The sequence below is a fragment of the Solea solea genome, chromosome 8 (assembly GCF_958295425.1).
Source record: "Solea solea chromosome 8, fSolSol10.1, whole genome shotgun sequence".
NCBI lineage: Eukaryota > Metazoa > Chordata > Actinopteri > Pleuronectiformes > Soleidae > Solea > Solea solea.
In genome coordinates, this window is record NC_081141.1 from 10209139 (window position 1) to 10227891 (window position 18753).

The 18753-nt window shown below is 40.2% G+C and overlaps 1 protein-coding gene across 1 annotated transcript in view; it reads right to left on the reverse strand.

Annotated features, from left to right (window-relative positions):
• Window positions 1-18753, reverse strand: part of si:dkey-215k6.1 (transmembrane protein 132D) — a 260128-nt gene that overhangs the window by 177549 nt on the left and 63826 nt on the right. Inside the window, exon 2 of the mRNA XM_058636093.1 lies at window positions 108-526. Coding sequence (XP_058492076.1) covers window positions 108-526 — 419 coding nt within the window. The remainder of the gene's footprint in view (window positions 1-107; window positions 527-18753) is intronic.

An 18753-nucleotide genomic window follows, 5' to 3' on the forward strand; every position in this document is an offset into this window, starting at 1 on the left:
AATTGATGCAATCCATTCTCATAATGAACTCAACATGTTAAGTATAAAATTAGTTTAAGTGCATTTAAATAATGTGAAAAAGTTGATCCAACTAAAAAATGATATACCTGTATCCAGGGTCGTGATGACCCAACTTTGGGCACCACTACTTGAGCTTTGACCTTCCAGTTCAGAGTCACCTGGTTGGCAGTCCGTAGCACATGTGGTGGTGGCCCCTGAAGCAGCTCCACTGGGACAGGCTGCTCAATGCTTAGGTTTCCGTAACTGCAATTGACGCTGGGCAAGTTTTGCATGGCAGGAACACCCAGTTCCAGCTGGTGGAGGAAGAAGGGCTCGGTCCTTGTGGACAGGCTGCTGTTTCGCATAACCTCCTGATTGGCTTCCCGCAGGAAGAAGGCAGAGTCTGCACCACTCAGCTGGCACTGGACAGGGAGGTAGGTGGGCAGCGATGATGAGAAACGGGGCTGTGAAGAGTCTGGCCCTCCTCCTGGTCCCCCACCTGCTGCTCCTGCTCGACGGTCCGTTACTGAGGAGAGATGGAGGAAAGCAGGACAGAAGAAGGAAAGAATAGGGAGGAAACAAAGTTTAGCTGTGTTACAATTACTAAATTGTTCCTTTAATGAAGATGATAACAAATACAACATTTAACTGAAGCCTCATTCAACTTATCATCAAGTCAAGACAACAGTGTGTTAGTGTCAGACTCATTCAACTGGGAAATGTCTTCAATCATAATATTCTAGACACACACGAGTATAAACACATGCACACATCTATCTGCTTTTGTAATAAATTCACACATATATCACAACCTGGTGACACAGCACATGCCACACCACGGTGGTGTTTCCTAACACTTCCCCCACACAGAGAAATGAGCATAAACACATTAGCCCTGAGTTGTGTATACAAGACCGATAGACTCAGCATCACAAGGAGCTCTACATTAATGTGTCAGTTTTTTTCAACGCCTATTCAAAAGGCATTACAAGTGTATACATCAAAAATGATAACCTGCCCTAAGGTAGTTTATTTCCATATATTTACTTGTTTTATTATTTTCTTTGTATGTACAAGCCTGGGATCACCAGGGTTTTTGTTTCATTTTCACAGGGGACACTGAGGTTACACCATAGTAGTTGTGGTAGGTAGTTATTTAACAACTAGTAGTTGAAAGGAAAGCTGAGTTACTGTACAAGCTGCCCATAGTTAAATTGTTTAAAGTTGAGGCCTTAAAAAGGTCATTTTCTCCGCCAGCTACTTAAACATAAACTTCAAGTCTTTGCCTTCATCCAAAAACATGTAACATGGGAATTAGGTAAAGTGGACACTCTAAATTGACCATAGGTGTGATTGTAAGAGTGGGTGGTTTGTCTATGTATGTGGCCCTGTGATGGAGATCACCCTATGTCAGCTGAGATTGGCACAGCCCCCCCCCCCCCCCCCCCCCCCCCCCCCCCCGCCCCACAGCAAGAGGTTTCTTGGTTTGAATCCCAATTTCCTGATTAACTAGGGCCCATGTGTATAGTTTGCATGTGCTTAGAGGAACACAGAGTACTCAGGGTTCCTCTTCCAGTCCACAGGAATGCAGACCAGTGACCGGTTCAATGAAGACTCTAAAGCTGCTTTCAGAGACACACTGAACCCTGGAGAATCCCCGGAGGTAGTTCAGTGGGGCTGTGTGAGCACAAAGGACCACAGCAGGTCCTGTCATCCTCTGAAGGTTGTCCTGCCAGCTTCCTTGTCAAATCTCCAGATAATGCCCAAGTGTGCTCATGTGAGACGGCAGTTAGAGAAACTAAGGGTAATTCACATGGGCAAGTGTCCTGCATTCTGCATGTCCAAGCTAAGTGTTAGTCCCTCATCTCTTGAGATTCTCCTGTTGTTTTTGAACATGTCTGAGTCAGACAATAACCCACTGCACTTGTGTCATATATGAACGGTAAATTCTCAGACCCAAAGTGTTCATGACTGAAAATGGCTAATATTTAGTGTAGGAGTGATTGTGAGTGCAAATGCTTGTTGCATGACTTTTATAGATCAATTTTCCCAAACTTTCTGTACGGGGACCCAGTTTTTAAAGATGACAAACTATTGCGACCTAATTCACAATGTAAATTGTGACACGTGCAAACGTGTGCATAATACGATGTTTCTGGTTATTTTTACTACCATTTCTGTAACACCCTGATATTATTTTGAACAGGTAAAGCATTTCCATGAGATTTGTGTGATTCATGAATCAAGACTTTCATTATGAGTGTGTTCACTTGTTAAGTGTGTTTCTTTTTTGTTGTTGCAGGTTTTCTTGGAAAAGAGACTTAAAACAAAAGATTACATAAAACAAAAATCTAAAAGTGTAAGGCTGGAAAAGTTATTTGACAACCTCCCCAAAATTGAATGATTAATATGGATGGATTAATTTGTTCTGCTTTGAACAAAAATAGTACTGAAAACCAACTCAGTCAACCAATTAATGAATGCTATGATTAAAATGAGTTTGTCACACACAGTAGTTACGTTTTTACAAACCATATGTTCACAGGTATTTGTGTTTATCAATTTTTTATGGTAAATGTGGCCACCGACAACATCAAAAAGCAGATGGTTGATCATGAAAACTTTTTTACAGAACATGGATACTACGAAAAAAGGAAACATGCCCCAGATTGATTAAAAAGTGTCATTTGTCGCCAGAAAATACAGGATTGTCAATGTGCCTGTGCTGGGACAAAGAACGCGCACATGCATCTGTGATTCTGTGTGGGAATATGTGTGTGCGTTTGTGTACCTTTGTGTTGTAGGGTAGCAGAGTGTGAAAATATAATGAGAGTGGGACAGCATAGCGCTGTCTGGGGCAAGTCATACTGAGGCGACATCACAAAAAAAATAATAGCAGAGAAATAAAGTGATACCTTAGTGCAACATGAATAAGCACACTGGTATGGTGATATGGTGTGTGAGGACACAGGGAAGAGATTAGAGCGAGAGACACAGGCAAGGGAAAAGTGGAACGAAAGAGAGGAAAGAAGAGTGAGGCAGAGAAGAGTGAAAACAAAAAAGTGAGCAATGGGAACACAGTGTTTTCTTTATTACACAGAACTACTACATATACTTCACTGATGGTTATCCCAGATTAATCCAAGTGAATATTTCCAATGGTGGACAAGGCTGGTGTCTGCAGCCTTTGTAATATTGTAATAAACCCGATCAATAATTTCATTCAGACCGAAATGATTGATAGTTAAAATGATTGGCTGACATACCTGTCTGTCACTAACTGACCTGTCTGTGCTCTCACACTGCACGTCTGGACAGATAATACCTCAAAGTCAGCGAGAAAAAAATCCAGAAAAAGAGCAGTGAAAGTCGCCAATCGATCTACACACAATGTCTTCCACAGTTTTAGGGGTGAAGCTTACACAGCGCCAACAAAACAGTGTTTTCACTAGAGTTCTATTGTTAGCTTTACTGCACTTACAGCCACTACTTTTACGCTATATAGTGTGGGAAGTAATGAAAAGAAGAAAAATATGAAAACTATCATTCTCTATGTTAAATGTCCTATTGTCACAAGGTATATGGCACAAAATAACCCTGTTAAAAGTTAGGATCATGAGATAACTCCCAAAACAAGAAAAGTTACATTTAACCAAACGTTTATATATGGGTGTTAGATTAAATCATCCTATAAGAGGTAATATATACCAAAAATAACCATAAAACATTTATGGTTATTTAGTTTTGAGCAAATAACACAAACTCCATGTCATATGACCAGAACACATCAATTCATTCACCTTAGTAAGTGTGTGCATGTGTGTGTGTGTGTGTGTGTGTGTGTGTGTGTGTCCACAGGAGTCTTTTGAAGCATATGTCCCAAATCTGGACGGGAACCTTGAACAGCTGACACACACATGCAGGCACTCACACACACACACAGTTAAATGGCTTTCAAAGATGTGTGTTGAATATTTAGGTTTATTTTATTTATTCACTTATTTTTCTATGTTTTATATTGTTTGTACCGTGTATGCTCTGAAATACAAGCTTCTCTTCCACTGTAAATCAATCTGGACAGAACAATTATGGCTAAGGAGTCCATATCTATTAAAAAACACGTCATTTTATACATGCGAGGCTCACCAACCTCAACGCAAGAGGCTTTGTGATCACATGAGTCAGTCTTCACCCTTCAAAATCTGGCAGTCTAATACTGCTGTGCCGTGACAGACAAAAAAAAAAAGAAAGAAAAGAAAACGGGTACAGTCCAGATTCTCTGGCATGATTCATTTGGCATCTACCAACCATGACAGGAGTCCACACTCTCTGTGTCCTGCTCCACAATGTGTGTGTGTGTGGGTCTGAGACAGAGACAGAGACAGAGAGAGAGAGAGAGAGCAAAATGTTCTCAAGTACGTGTGTGTTAGTGTTCTAGTGAGTCCATATATGTATACGGAGAATGCAGCTTGTGTAAATTTCACCATGAGTACTATGGACTGTACATACATCTCTGTCTTTAATGTGTGTGTCGTTATCTGGACAGGAACAACACCAGATGGACAGAGATTTGATAATGTCCATGTGTGATCCTTCTCTCCCCCAAAACTAATGCTCATTCTGCGCTTTCTCCAAGTGTGTGTACACACACACACACACACACACACGCACACACACACACAATAACCAGAACAGAGTGGAGCATGTAGGTACGGAGCCCCAGACATGACATGGGGAAACAACTTTAATAGGTATAACGTGCGCACGAAATACTAATTAATAATATTAATATAATTCCCATGAATTACCTTGAGAGCTGCGTAAGCAAAAAGAGGCACAAGAGGGCTGAGGCTGCACAATGGACAGATAGCGTGATTGAGTTTTATTTTAGGTTGAGAATGAGTTACAAAGATATTCTCAGAAGCCAGGCATCGCAAGGAATCATTTTTTTATCTAAGTTAAGTAAAGTTAGAAAGGTAATTCACAGATTCAAACTTCCACAATCAATACCATTTAAACAAAACATTGTTGTGAGACACATTTTGAATCATAGTGATGAAGACAACAATTTAGAACCTCATTTTCATCAGGAAGAGCCATCTTCCGTTTTGTAAATGTCACAGTGTGACTGTACATGATAATACACCGAGTATTATCCACGACTGCATGCAGAGATCAGGGAAGTTTATCCAGCTCTTTATGATGAAAATGAGGTTTGTAGCTTGTTGTCTACTAATACTATTTCAGTTTTGAGGTTCCCCTCCTCATGTCATGTCTGGGGCTCCGTATGTAGGACAAGAGAAAAGTTGAGGAGAAACAGTGACAAGCAAAGCCAGGTGGGTACGAGAGACAGAGAGAGACAGAGAGAGAGAGAGACAGAGAGAGACAGAGAGAGACAGAGAGAGAGAGGGGCACCACAATGTGATAACAGTAACAGTGCTGCTTGATATTGTGTTGGTTAAACATTGACTTTGAGTTTTATATTTAATTACACATACACACACACACTGTCAGCAGGTGTGTGTATTTAGACAAACCTGAACAGAAAATCATTACACAAAACACACAGGAGTACAAGCACATCTACACACATAGTCACTATATAGTTTCAACTCCTGGGTTCTACTCTTTTTCATTTTCCTGGACAGAATACACAAAATAGCTTTTTACATAGGCCAATTGTTGACCAAAGGAGCAAATTGCACTCCTCAAGAAGAAGAAGAAGAAGAAGAAGAAGAAGAAGAAAAACGAAGAAGAAAAATCACCGACACAGTACAGCAAGAAAAATCCATCACAGGCGAATTTCCTGGAAAGAATGAATTCCATTGATCACACAGATGGCACACTATCGCCAGAAAGGCCAGGAGAGAGGGACAGAGAGAGAGATATGTGAGGAGATACAGATGGATCCAGACAGATATGTAGACAGAGATGTGTAAGATGTGGAAAGAAAGAATGGGGGACTGTGCGGAGTGACAAGAGGGTGAAAGTGGATAAAAAGAGGGATGAGGTTTCTATTTCTGTGGAGAGAACTCATCAGAAGCATGGAGTTTACTTTGGTTCTCTCTCTCTCTACCTTGCACCATACATATTTGCTCGTGTTAATGTTCTTAAAATGTTATATTGGACAATTGTCCGTTCCTAGCTGGACCAGTTGAGCAGGCTCTGGTTGCTCACAGATAAACAAGTCCATTAGAAGAACAGAAGAGGTGGAAACATTACAAATAATATTGGCTAACACATTCTTATTTCATTTTAATAGAGATGAGTCCAAAAACGTGGTAGTTGTGATCTGATCATAGATTTTGTCTCTCAACCCAACAGCATTCTTACATCTCACACTAATAATCAGACTCTAAATCGTTTATGGGGGACACCAGGTGGAGTCATGTCTGAAACAGAAGTCCGAAGATACTAACCATTGCCTCCAGAGACAAACTTGTTCTTGTGATATGCTGACGACCTGTCACTACACCAACCATGTGGCCCCACTTAACTTATATTAATCTTAGTTAGCAATAGGCAATTGAACTTGCTTGAGTTGAAGTTGAAATCTACAAAGTAAGTCCCACAGTCTATAGCAAAAAGACCCGTTTCGCAACCGGGTCGGAACAAGGACGTTTCTGCATGGAGTTTGCATGTTCTCCCCGTTGGTGCATAGGTTTTCTCTGGGTTCTCTGGTCTCTCAGATTTGGCAAATTGGACACTGTGAATGGACTGTAGGTGGGAGTGTGAGAGTGAAAGGATACAACCTGTCCTCCAACTGAAACGTACATATAGGTCGTTTTTTCAACCCCTGAAAACGTACATATAGGTCGTTTTTTCAACCCCTGAAAACGTACATATAGGTCGTTTTTTCAACCCCTGAAAACGTACATATAGGTCGTTTTCTGAAAACGTGACTGTGGGTCGTTTTTTTCAAACCCCTGAATGCTACGTAAAGGTAGTATTTTCCAGCTCGAATATGCACAGATGTTACTGAGGGTAGGGTTAGGGCAGAAAGACAGCGTTAGGTAGTAAAAATAAAAAAAATATTAAAAAGGTGGTATAGTTAGGGACCGAACCATTGTCGACCGTGCTCCGGCGCAGCGCTCTCGCTACTGAGCCGACTGCCGGTGCCGACACCGGCGAAGCAACTAGATACGGCGTCTAAGGCGGAAGTGGTTGCTGTTATATACAACCGCTAGGGGCGCATGTTTTGAAAACGTAAACATAGGTCGTAATTCCTGCATACAACCTATATGTACGTTTTCAGTCTCAAGGATATGTGTCTCTATGTGGTCCTGTGACGAACCGTTTACGGCTGCCAGAGCCTGCAAACGGTGTCCCCCACCCTTTCGCCCTATGTCAGCTGGGATCGGCACCAGTGGAGGATGAAATGGTAGAAGATGACGAGATGACTTGCTGTGGTGTAACAAATATCTGTAGTAGATTTATGCCAATTACTGAAACAGTGGCTAGAGAAAGCCCCTCATCAACTGACAATATAATGAAACCAATTGCAATAGCTCTGCAATAAGTGGGCTCCAAGAAGTCGTGTAATGGATCTATTTGTCAACTTTAATATTCGTATTGACAACATTAATAATGCACTCACAAGAGACTTTAACTGCAGTCTGAATAGCTTTGGACTGCAGCAACATACCAATTTCCCCAACACACTCTAAAGGCCATTCTGGATCTGATCTGCTGTTCTGGTGTCACTCCTCTTAACTGTGGTGCAGACGATTTCTGAATACAAACTAAAAACTGTCGACCTAAGTCAATCCAAAACAAAATTCAGCATGTTATTTCATTTTGCAATATTAAGTAACATTGATCCAGATTGAATCTCCATTAACATAGACAGCCTTCCCAGAATACAATGTTTATCCACCCCCAAAGAACTGGTCTCTCACTGCAATGATGGTCTTCATAGTCTTTTAAATAAACCCAGACCCAGTTTATTTCACCCATTCGGCTCCATGGATGGTTAACTCCTGAACTACAGCCTGGGACATCTCTACAAGAGAACTGGACTTGTTCACAAAGACATGGACAATAACCATAGTCTTCATTACAAGAACAGTCTCCCCACAGCTAAATCTGGTTACTACACAGGTCTAATCCGCTCCGGTGAAGGGAACACAAGCACCCAGTTCTCATTGGTCAACAACATGTCACATCCACCTACCTCTCTCCCTCATCTGCTTATTGTAGCTCTAATGTCATTTTTAGAGACATAGAGACACTTAGAGCACATATTTTTCGTTCCCAATGTTTTTTTCTTGGGTCTTTATTTTATGTATACAATGTAAATATGTTTATGTATATCCATGTGTTTAATTAAAGATTTAAAAAAAAAAACAGTATATCTTTCCAGTTCAACTGGATAAGGTGAAAAAACGCAGGAAAATGTCAAGATAAAAAAACACTTTTATTTTGAATATGTGCTTCCGGTATGCTAGCTTTTATTTTGAAAGGCTTCAAATCAACGTCCGGTCCTGACAGTGCAGGAGACCTCACAGTGCAGGTCTGCAACGAAGGGCCCTGACAGTGCAGGTCTGCAGCCAGACTGTCTTGCATTTTTACTACCTAGGATGGCAAGATTGATCAGCAACTGAGCTCTTACACCGCCTGTCTTTTCAGTCCTCTCAGCCCCTCTTTTTCATTCATTTTATCATTTCAAACTTCCTCCTGTTATCAAAATATCTGACCTTATCCTAAAATCAAAACCATCTAACTGTCAGTTAGACCCTCTTCCCAACACACTGGTAAACGCCTGCTTGCCCTCTCTGTCCACCCTCATAACTGTAATCATCCCTTCCTTTCTCACCTCCGATATTGTTCCGTCATCTTTCAAATCTGCTGCAATAACTCTGATGCCTGGTGCAGGTCCTAACAACGTCAATAAATGTTATCCCATTTCTAACCTAAAGTATTTCTCTGTAAAATTCTTGAAAAAACAGTTGCTTCTCAATAACCTACATGAACAATTCCAATGTGGTCTCCACCCCCTCCATAGCACAGAAACAGTCTTGATATAAATCACTAACGACCTACCCCTTGCCGCTGACTCTGCATAATTAACAATTCTCATCCTCCTTGATCTGAGTGTGGCATTTGACAACATATCTCACAGCATCCTTCTAGACAGATTAGCCACCATTGGTATCGCTAACACCCTTAAACTGGTTTAAAAATATCTCTCTGGCCTCAAAAACATTCAAATCCCAACAGGTGTCCCTCAGGTTTCTGTCCTAAGTCCACTACTCTTTATCATCGATCACTTTTATTTGTTTTATCTATATATAATGATTTTAGGAATATTTTTATTAATATTTGTCTACTGTTATACTTTTGTATTCCTTAAAACTCTGCCTGTAAGGTGGCATTGAGTGCTTTGAAAGGCACCTAAAATGTATTATTATCATTATTAATATGATATATATACACATCCAGAAAGTCTTCTGAATACAGTGGATGAAAATGTAAACATTTTTGGTGCTATGTAAATAGCAGGTGACAATGTGTCTGTGCTCTATGAGTGCTCTTAATTCTAATTGTTATTATTATGTTAATAAAATTACACTTTCTTAATAGACCCCACTACAAACACATGTACCACTTGTTATTTGATGTCTTTATCACTGCATGGGTCCCTTTCCCTATCTGTTGGCCTCTTTTTCTCAATTTCTTTCTCCATATTAGCTCTCCTCCACCATGTTTGCCTTTAGCCTCTCTGTTCCTCCTACTCTGTTTTCCTCTAGTTTTGTCATTTCACTTTTCCATGGATGCAATTTTTTCTGGTAGCGGGGAGACATGTTATAAGGGGCATGGAGGATAGGGTGGCATCTGCGACATTAGAAAATACTGCTTTGTCAGTTTATTAAACAGAAGCTATCACAGCTACCAAGATTTATTTTTTTTTTTTACAGCAAAGCACTGACATTCACATTTAAACAAGTATAAAACAATTAGCTGAGCAATTTGTGTCTGCCTCGCCTGTGACTTTTTCCGACAAATGCTGATCTGATGTCACATTAAAAGCATTATTATCTATTGTCAACTGACTGTGATGTCAGCCCTTGGTTTGTGAATTGAATGTGTTCACACCTCAAAGTATAGTATTTTGGCGAGCACCATCTTAAAAATCAGAGGTAACCATATTTGGAAGTGAAGGGGTGGAGAGGCTCATGTAACCATGCACATATTGGAAGGTACTAGCTGTCAATCACATGGTGTCCACACCTCCGTGTGCCCTACTTTATCATTTATTTCACTCTGAATGGGACAATAATTTATGAAATGGACATCATGCTACATTGAAGAAGATGTGAAACTCTTGATTGAAACCAAAATCTCATCAAGAAAATGTTTACCGACATTATAAATCAAATGAGAATGGCATTTTCTAATATACTTGCAAGCAAATTGAACTGCTCCTGAATGCCATTTAAGAAAATACAGGTTGTAGGCAATAATTTTGCATTTTTCTATTATCAATACATTTATTTATCCAACGTCTCCCATCTCCCGCCCTCACTTTGTCCAGTCATTGCATTTGCAGTGAGAGAAAGGAGGTCAGATGGAAAGACTGTAAGAGCCAATGTTGGGAGGATATGATGGTTGGAAGAGGACATTGGAAATTGTGGATGTGGATTTTTTTTGACAGTGATTCATGTCAGAATGAGCGTGCACATGGATCAGGTTCTCTGAGTGTGCAGCCGAATCAGGGAAGTATGAAGAGAAATTTCAAATGGTCATCGTACCACTGAGAGAAACAGAGGCGAGGCCTCAGAAAAGAAGTCGTGCAGCACAGATGGAAATGGAGGAGCAACGTGCAGGAAATGCTAACACAATGATAGTGTGTTTTGGAATGAAAGTTCACCACAAGTGTTACCATTTAAATTTTAACTCATGGAAAAACGTTCTGACATTAACTCTTCATAAGAATTTAATAAACAAATGGGGCCAAAAGTTTCAAATTATGATACATTTTCACCAAGATTTGGACTTAAATGGGATTTAATCATGATAAAAAAGACAATTCCAGACTAAAGCTTTCGAGGTCAGCTGCATTTTCAGCTGTGGTAACTCCCACTGGTGCTGCTCTGCTGACCCCCTCACATTCATAATTGTAATTATATTATTATGTATTTTGATGTTGCAAGTTGTGCAAGTTTTCCAACAGGAGAGTTTGTGTTACTGTGTAACGCAAACCACACATCATTCTCTTCCAGAAAGAGGGCCTATTTCATTCCATGAGTTCTTTTGCAATTGCAATGCTGACTCACATTTTTGCAACACTGAGTTGGGTCACTTTTGTGCTCGAGTTCAAAAATGTTCACTTCATCATACAATTCACAGCATGCTGTTTGCATAATTCATGTCCCTGATCTTCACATTGACTTTTTATGTAATCTCAGTGCATGACAAATGTGCTTCACATTTCATGTAAATGCATCGTAAGACAGTTAAATGACAAAGAGGAAAAAGGCAAAATCAGACAACAGCCTTCATAATGTATTGTGCAAACATAATATTCATCAGACCATACAACTTATTTTAAGGGCCACAGGGGGAACTGGAGTCAATCCCAGATAGCATTGGGCATGAGGCAGATTACACCCTGGGCAAATGATCATAACAAAGCCAGCTTTACCATGTTCAGTGCTCCCTGCCAACCCAAAAAGAAATAATACAGAAAACCAGAGGAGTTATTTTAAGTAAAACAAGGCTGTGAAGGATCTGCTGGCTATGAATAAGAAGGAAGAGATAAATCCATTTAGCCTTGGTAGCTTTCAGTTCTACCGTTCAGTGGTTTACAGCCAAGCAGTCAAAAGCTGCTCAGGAAGGGGCTAAATAACCTGTAACATCAACTGACTTAATGGAGCAGTAGAAACTAAGATGGAGGAGGAGACGAGGAAATGAGGGTGGGCTACGATGTGGTCGGACAGTCATCGACAAGTCAGAGAGGAAAGCAGTGGGAAAATAAAGGGTATGAAAAGTGAAGAACCAAAAGAGGACAGACAAGAGATGAGCAGTGGGAGGAGGTGGGGGTGAGGAAAACAGTAAGGGAAGATTAATGGGGAGAGCAAACAAAAGAAGAAAAGACAAGAGCTAAAATGCTAAGAAGAGGAGAGACAAAAAATAGTGAAAGAGGACAAAGTCAGAAAAGACAATTAGAGAGGACAGAGGAAAAAACAACTGTAAATTAGAGGCAGGTTGTGAATAGGTGTCATTCATAGTAAAAGAGAAAGCAAGACAGTAAGTACACAACATGTAAACTCTTGAATAAATGATTACAAAGTCTCTCCAATGCAGAGTTTGCAACATCAACAGGCATTTATATCAAACAAAAGACCAGGACTGTTGTAGCGTTAACTTTCCTTAAGAATTTTTTCCAGTGATTTTGACGAGCATCACACCGATACAAATACCAAGTATTGAATAGGCTTTTCACTCTGATTGCACTCTGATTTGAACCTTCTATAAATAAAATCAATAACCAAACCAACTTGACTTGGTGAGCTGTCCAGGGTGTACCCCGCCTTTTGCCCTATGTCCCCTGGGATTGGCACCAGCACCCCCCACAACCCTCATGTGGAGGATAAAGTGGTAGACAATGAATGCACTTGACTTAACCCAACCAAACACCTCTCGACAAGTGAGTCTTTGTCATCTCAGTCTTATGTTCATGAACAACACGGGCAATTGTGTAGAATGAATGTAGTGTATCTTTAAAAGAACCATGTGGAGCTTTTTGGGTTCTTACCTATGCTGACATTTGAGGGCTGCAGTATACATGAAAAAGCGGAAAATTATAGGCAATTATAATAATTTATTGAGCTTATATGAACACATTGCACACTTGAAATACATGTGTTGTGTTCAAAGTACAGTAAATACATCAATAATGTTACCTCCTGTTACAGTAAAGTGCATTCAGAATCGACCATTTAATTGCAGGCCATTGATTTCCACTCAGACGAAATGCCACAACTCTTAAAGCTGTTATTATAAGAATTTTATTAAAGGTTGTGGAACACTTAATGGTGGGGTACACAACGTTGGTGAATGACTCAACAGCAAATTCCACCAATAATGCCTCTCCCTTCAGTGCTCCATTAGATGACCCCACACACACACACCAGACTTTGACAAAACATGCAATTTATTTTCCTTTATCGTTCCAGTCATAGCTAAACTCATATAAATAAGCTAAATTTATATGAGGACATACATAGTAACACACAGACAATATTTTGATTTCATTTGAATGAAATTAAATTCTTTATTCTATATATAATCATTTGCATCTATATCTCTGGGGCAAACTGCCATGTTGCCATTCAGCCAGATAAACCTATTCACCTTTATACATCACATTTACATCATACAATAACACTACCATCAGAAGGGTGGTGGTGATTTCTACCTGTAAATGCCCGTTCAATTATACTGACAACACAACATGACAGTAGTGTAACAGAATAGAGAGTAAAAAATAAATAAATAAATAAAAAAACACCATGGTAATAGGTTACTAATGTATTTTCAACTCTAATCTGGTTAGGACAATCTGATTAATGTTCAACAGTTAACGTGATATAAGTAATCTGATTGATGCACTAATGAGAGAGGATTATCAGCCAAATTGACAGGCACCAATTTCTCTGTCCGCCCTTTCCTCACCTCCATTCAGCCTCTATCTCCGTCACATTTTATCTCATTCATTCTCTGTTTTTGTCTTTCACTCGGTTTGTCTGTCCCCTGCTCACTATCTGCACTCGTCCCTCTCCGTCTAACTTCCCTCTGCTGTCATCAGTCTCTCACTTCCTGTTTATCACTCATGCGCTCCGTCTTATTGCCATCGATTGTTGCAGATGCCACATGAACACAAATCTAATTAAGTCTGACAAGCATGGTATTTTTATCGCCGTGTCTGGAACACGCCCAGTCACGCACATACAAATTAAGCAAAAACATAAACAACAGTCAACACAATCAAAATCATTGTATAACGCTATTATTATTTTTTAAAAGACAAAAATACTCATAATTAATGCTAATTATTCCCTTGTTCGACTTGGTATTTTGTAAGTATGTGCACTACAGGAGGGTGTCAGTGAATGTCAGGTCATATCAAGCCCACATAGAGCACACACACTATCGTCAACATCAACAACCTTTGACTAGAATTAACCTTAACCCTGAAGTAAAGAGCCACACTGTTCCACTGATCTCTCTTCTTCTACCTCATGAGATCACGCGTGCACACATATCACCGCACATGCACACGTTGCTCTTCATCATCACTTCCCCTAAGGTCATCTATCACACACAGCTGCGTCAGTGTGTGACTTCTTTATGCAGAGGTGTGAACCAACATTTCATTAGCTCGTCTCATGGCTACCATCTGTCTCTCTTTGTGTTTACTATTGTGCATATAGACAATGTCTTTTTGTGTTTTTATAGGGCAGTCAATAGATTAAATAGAAATAGAAAAAGAAAAAATAATAATAATTAATCTCACATTTGGAAATGTGTTAATCTAAATGTTTGCTTTTCTTCTATTGACTAAATTAATGAGTAATCAGACAGTGTGCATTTCAGACAGTATTCAACTGTATCTTTCTTTTCAAACACATAACTACACATAGAACTAATTGAGTTCAAAGAGACTCTGGCCTATAAACTTAGGCCGATCAAGTGCCAACCAGGTAATCTTAAAATAAAGGCCAACATGGATGACTGCCATCCTGTATGGCAAGAACATGTGTTAACATGTCTAGAGTGGTTCGTTTGTCACTTATTTTCCATTCGTAGGCGATGTCATTTAAGTATCCTCAAAATGTATCTTTCAATAATCTCCACCTTCCCGCTTATCAACCAGCCTTCCTACTTGCCTCCATTTCTCCTCACATCCCTATCATCTCCCTCTCTCCCTCTACTCATCTGAACCCCAATATTCCTCATAACAATCCCATGAAGCAGAAACGCCATAAAATGACCATCAGATTTAAATTCTAAGGTCACCAATCTCAATATGAGACTGCAGCATGTGCACAGTAGTGGAGGGAGAGCTATTAGAGAGGGGCAGTTCAGGCTAAGGTCACGAGTTATCACTGGCTCAGCTATAAAAGATGATGGAAGGAATATAAATGACTGGACCTGTGACTGGCATGTTATGGCATATTTACTATAGAATATTAGCACCAATATTTTATAGGTTAGAGCTTTCAAGATAATAAAATGCTGTATTTTCTTTCACAGGAAGCAGCTAGCTGCAAATGTCTCTATTTGTTTTTGTCTTTATTTTTTTTTTAATTGAAATAAAAAAAAATGCTTGAGTCTATATTTATAATGTAGTTCATTAAATCAGCAGGAAGCCTACTGACCCTTTTCACAATATTGTAACTTCCTGAGTTGCACTTGTATTTTTACTGAATAACTCATTACTCTCTCAGCACAAGAGGGTTTAGCTTAATGAGAACAAAAGGGAAAAAAAAGATTCCGAGAGTGCTGTTGTATAAAGAATTACTGGAGGGGAGATTTAAAACAAGCACACACGCCACACTTTTAATTATTATACAAGTTCTGGAGGCCACAGTGACATGTTTGTAAGGGTTAATCAGCCATTTCAGGTGAGTCTGTTTACCACCACACTGATAAGCAACCCTGGACCAGCCAGGTGAAACCAGAGAACCTGAAGAAAAAGGTGCTCAAGGTGTGTGCAGAGCAGTTGAGGCACTTATTTGACTGAAAAGGTTGACCACGATCTGGACAACATTGTGCTTTGTCTCTGTGTCCAAGAAAGGACATCCCAGTTCTCTCAGTGACTTCACACCTGTTGCTTGGACTTCTCTTACTTTATCAGGCTGACATTGGTGTTAATAATGCGTCATAGTGCATACACACATGGAGAAGCCACAGTGCACAGTGTGGATCATGTGCTTCTATCTCTCCAGTGAAACTGACACCATTCAGCCACTCAGGCTGGCTGAGAAGCTGTCTGTGATGCAGGTGAAACCTTGGATCACTGACTGCCTCACGAACAGGCCACAGTATGTTAGGCTGCAAGGCTGCATGTTAGATGTGGTGGTCAGCAACACCAGCAACTCCCAAGGAACTGTCCTGTCACCATTTCTGTTTACCCTCTACACCTCGGACATCTGCTTAAACTTGGCCTCATGAACCACCTGCAGAGGTTCTATGATGGGTCCTCCATCGAGCTTCATAAGATGGTGTGACAGGAACCACCTGCAGCTCAACATCAGGAAAACGTAGGAGCTAGAGGTGCAGAAGGACAACCCCCATTGACTGTAATGGCAAGGGGGATAGAGATAGAGATAGTGGACAGGTATGAGTAGGGATGCACACTGGGGCGGAAAGGACAGAGAAGACAATTATTTCTGAAGATACTCAGGTCATTTAACATGTGCACTAGACTACCATGGCCAGTGTCATTTTCTTTGCTGTGGTGTGCTGAGGAGTTGGCGTAGGGGGCGGTGGCAGCAACAAACTCAACAAGCCGGTGAGGAAGATGAGCTCTGTGGTGGGGCGGAGCTGAAGAGTGTGAAGGCAGTAGCATAGAGGCGGAAGAGAGTGAAGCTAAAAGCCATAACGGACAATCCCTCTCGTCCCCTTTGTGCTGAACTGCGGCAGCGACAGGCTCATCCAACCACGGGCCTCAAAACTATTGGAGGGCTCTTTAGTGCCGTCAACCATCAGACTGCACAACACGACAGCAGCCACAGTTTAATGTCAACCAGCTTCTGCACTAACTGCACAAAACTGCAAAAAAAATTGAAAGATTCACACACTGTCAACTTTAAACAGATGTGTACACTGTATATTGTTATTGTATTCAATATTTCTATAATTATTTTTATCATTGTCCTATAATTTGCTGTTATTTTGTTCCTGTTTATCTTTTATTGCATTCTGCTACTTCCCTTGGTGCTGCTGTGTCAATTTAAATTATGGGGATCAATAAAAGTACATCTAATCTTGTCTTATCTCATCTCATCTTGGATGAGACTAAGTGTGGCTTAGAAGTGGCTGATTAAAGACTGGGTCTCACTACTGCAGTTCACTGTTGGACAAGATGTAAGTGAGAGTCTAACAGAGTTCAGGAGACAAAGAAAGGATAGCTGTTCAAGTAAAAAATAAAGTGATATTCATCAAGTTTCACTTTTGAAATATTGCTGGAGCATCCACCACAGATAGGGGAGTCTGTTGACACTGAGGGAAAATGAGTAGCCTTGGTGAAAGTGTGCGCTCTCTGAGTGCTTTATCCTCTTACTATACATTAAACACAAGCTGCCTCCAACCAGTACAGGAGACAACAGAGACAGAAGAGCAGGTTTCAGGTTTTTGTCGGCTTTTTTTAAACAGCTGTTCATCTACATCTCTTATCTCATAAACAAACCAAACAAGGATTATGTGCACACAAATCTTTGCAAACATCACTGTATTTCCATTTTTTAAAAGTACTTCATGCTAAACATGGGAACGCAGACCAACGAATGGGTCCAATAATCATCATAATCATTAAAACAACAGTGTTTAATATCAGTTCAGGACACATTGTCCCTGTTCCTCAGTCTCCGAGTCTCAGGCATGAAATAGCCCCACTGATCTTTCATATTTTGCATATATTGTAATCGTTGTGGAAGCTTAAAGGGAAAATATTAATTTGTGTCTGATTTTCTCTCTGTTCTGAGGTTGTCCCATTTGACAGAAATTAATGAACAGTCTCCCAATCGACTAATTCATCCGTCAGCATCGTTGCCACTTGTCATCACTTCTCAGGGATTTTGACTGTTTGACACACATGGGTGCACACACACACACATAAAAAAAAAAATCCTACCTATGCATTAATTCAGAACATCATGGGCTGCTATACAAATTGTGACCTTTGCTGTCTGCCACCAACTGCCACTTACAAATTAGATGCAGCTTTTCTCATCCTTTTATTATTTCCAATGTATTTTCAGTGTCTCTTGTGGAGCTTGTCACCAAGTGTTCTGAACTCAGCTCAACTTATCTTAACTAGAGAACTGGCACAATTCAACTTGTTTATTTGTAAATCTTTGCATCTATTTGTCTCTGTGTAGTTCATAATCTCAATCCATCTTTTGCCGCTTTATCCTCCACATGGCGGGGGGAGCTGTGCCAATCTCAGCTGACATAGGGCGATAGGCGAGGTACAGCCTGGACAGTTCGACAGTCCACCGCAGGGCCACATACACAGATAAACAACCACCCACTCTCCCACTCACGGTCAATTTAGAGTGTGTGAGTGATAGTCACTTAATGAACCGTGTGGCCCTGCTCTGATTTTTTTCTCTTACCTTATTTTGGAAAATCAAGCTGTAATGGTGTGTTCACATCAAACACACAGCATCAAATGCTGGCTTTTCACTTGAATTCTACTGGGCAACTAAAATACAGATGTGAAATTCGCATCAGTTTCATTGGCATTGCATCATTCACATTCCATGTAGGAAGAGACGCTAAATGCTCATGTTTGTCTTTATCTCATCTTCGTCTTTGATGTTATTGTGTAACAAAATTGCACCATAATTGTGCATCCACACCATACATGAAAACAAATATGTGTCTTTGAAATGACTTTGTGTGTAATTTGACTTGCGTTGTGAATGCACCATAATTTAGATTAACTTCCAAAACAAACATTTTTTTTTTTTTGTTATTGTTACTGAGACAACTGAGCATGAACCTTTGTTTTCCCCCTCTTCT